The following is a 1,352-nucleotide window of genomic DNA, read 5'->3' as shown; positions in this document are numbered from 1 at the left end:
TGCCATGAAGCGCTTTAAAGGTGGTAACTAACACCTTAAAGCGCACCCGGAAGGCCACTGGCAACCAGTGCAGCTCGCGCAGCAGCGGTGTCACATGGGAGCGACGAGTCCCTCCCAACACCGCCCGCGCGGCCGCATTCTGGACCATTTGAAGCCTCCGGGTGCTCCTCAAAGGGAGCCCCATGTAGAGAGCGTTACAATAGACATAGATGGCACAATCAAATGTTGTTTTATGATATTTACTTTTCTTTGAACCTGTCCATTTTTCTGTCTACAGTATCAGTGATGAAGATCGAGAAGAGCTTGATACAAGTACAGACAGCAAGGGGATTGAAACAAAGGAGCAAGAAGTAGGTGCCATGACAGATGAAGAAGATAACCCATCACCAAATAACAAAAAAGGTATTTGTTAAACTTTAATTCATTGACTCAGACTCAATTTCTAAGGTTGTCGTTGGAATGAAAGAGTACAATTGGAACTTCAGCATTGCTTCCTTTTCCACCAAGTTAAAGTCAGCTTGGTTTATTTATATGAATCAGTTATTATGTTGATCAACTTTGATATTTAAAGCTACTCACCACTTTGTTTCATTACTTTTTGGTGGTGTTATGTGGTGTTTGGTGGTGTTAAATTTTTCTTCATATGTAAAATATGCATACTGTTGAATAATTTTATATAATAGACTATATTCTTGTTTTTATATTTTTATACTTCTACTGTGTCATCACTTTTTCCCCCTCTGATTATTATCCGATTTATTTAATCTGAAATTGTATGACTCATATAATTGCATTGTTTTCTAAGGCAAAACAATATACAATATTAGGGAAAAAGTAAAGTTGTATACTTCACTGCAATTGGTAGTTCCATTAAAAAGAAAGTATGTTATTCTTTGTGTACATCCATGGTGATTCATTTAATGATTGCTGTAAAAATTATTGTAAAATTGGGTCTGATTCACCTTGTGATTACAATGGAAATTCTGGTCCCAGTTGTAGTAGTAAATTTACCTGTAAAAGGACTTAGCTTTTACTTCTACACTGCCCAGAGTTCCTCTGTGAGGGAGATGGTCAGTTTATTAGATAGATAGATAGATAGATAGATAGATAGATAGATAGATAGATAGATAGATAGATAGATAGATAGATAGACAGACAGACAGACAGACAGACAGACAGACAGACAGACAGACAGACAGACAGATCTATTAATCAGTCTTAGCTCAGAGCCACTTTGCAGAAAAAACTCTTCATATAAAATACCTTTACCAGCTGCCTCCAAAACAATTTTTTGTTGTTCTGAAATAGAATATTGGAAATAAATTATATAAAGTTCCTCAGGACTCTATACA

General features: G+C 36.4%; 1 protein-coding gene across 1 annotated transcript in view; it reads left to right on the top strand.

The window, feature by feature from the left end:
* BAZ1A (bromodomain adjacent to zinc finger domain 1A) overlaps positions 1-1,352 on the top strand; it is a gene marked incomplete at its 3' end in the record, with an annotated part of 61,093 nt that overhangs the window by 41,203 nt on the left and 18,538 nt on the right. The window contains exon 16 of the mRNA XM_015819083.1: positions 278-402. Coding sequence (XP_015674569.1) covers positions 278-402 — 125 coding nt within the window. The remainder of the gene's footprint in view (positions 1-277; positions 403-1,352) is intronic.

This window comes from Protobothrops mucrosquamatus, unplaced genomic scaffold (genome assembly GCF_001527695.2).
Source record: "Protobothrops mucrosquamatus isolate PMUCROS unplaced genomic scaffold, P.Mucros_1.0 scaffold858, whole genome shotgun sequence".
NCBI lineage: Eukaryota > Metazoa > Chordata > Lepidosauria > Squamata > Viperidae > Protobothrops > Protobothrops mucrosquamatus.
Note: the sequence above shows the minus strand (reverse complement) of the source record. Positions and strands in the feature narration are given on the sequence as shown.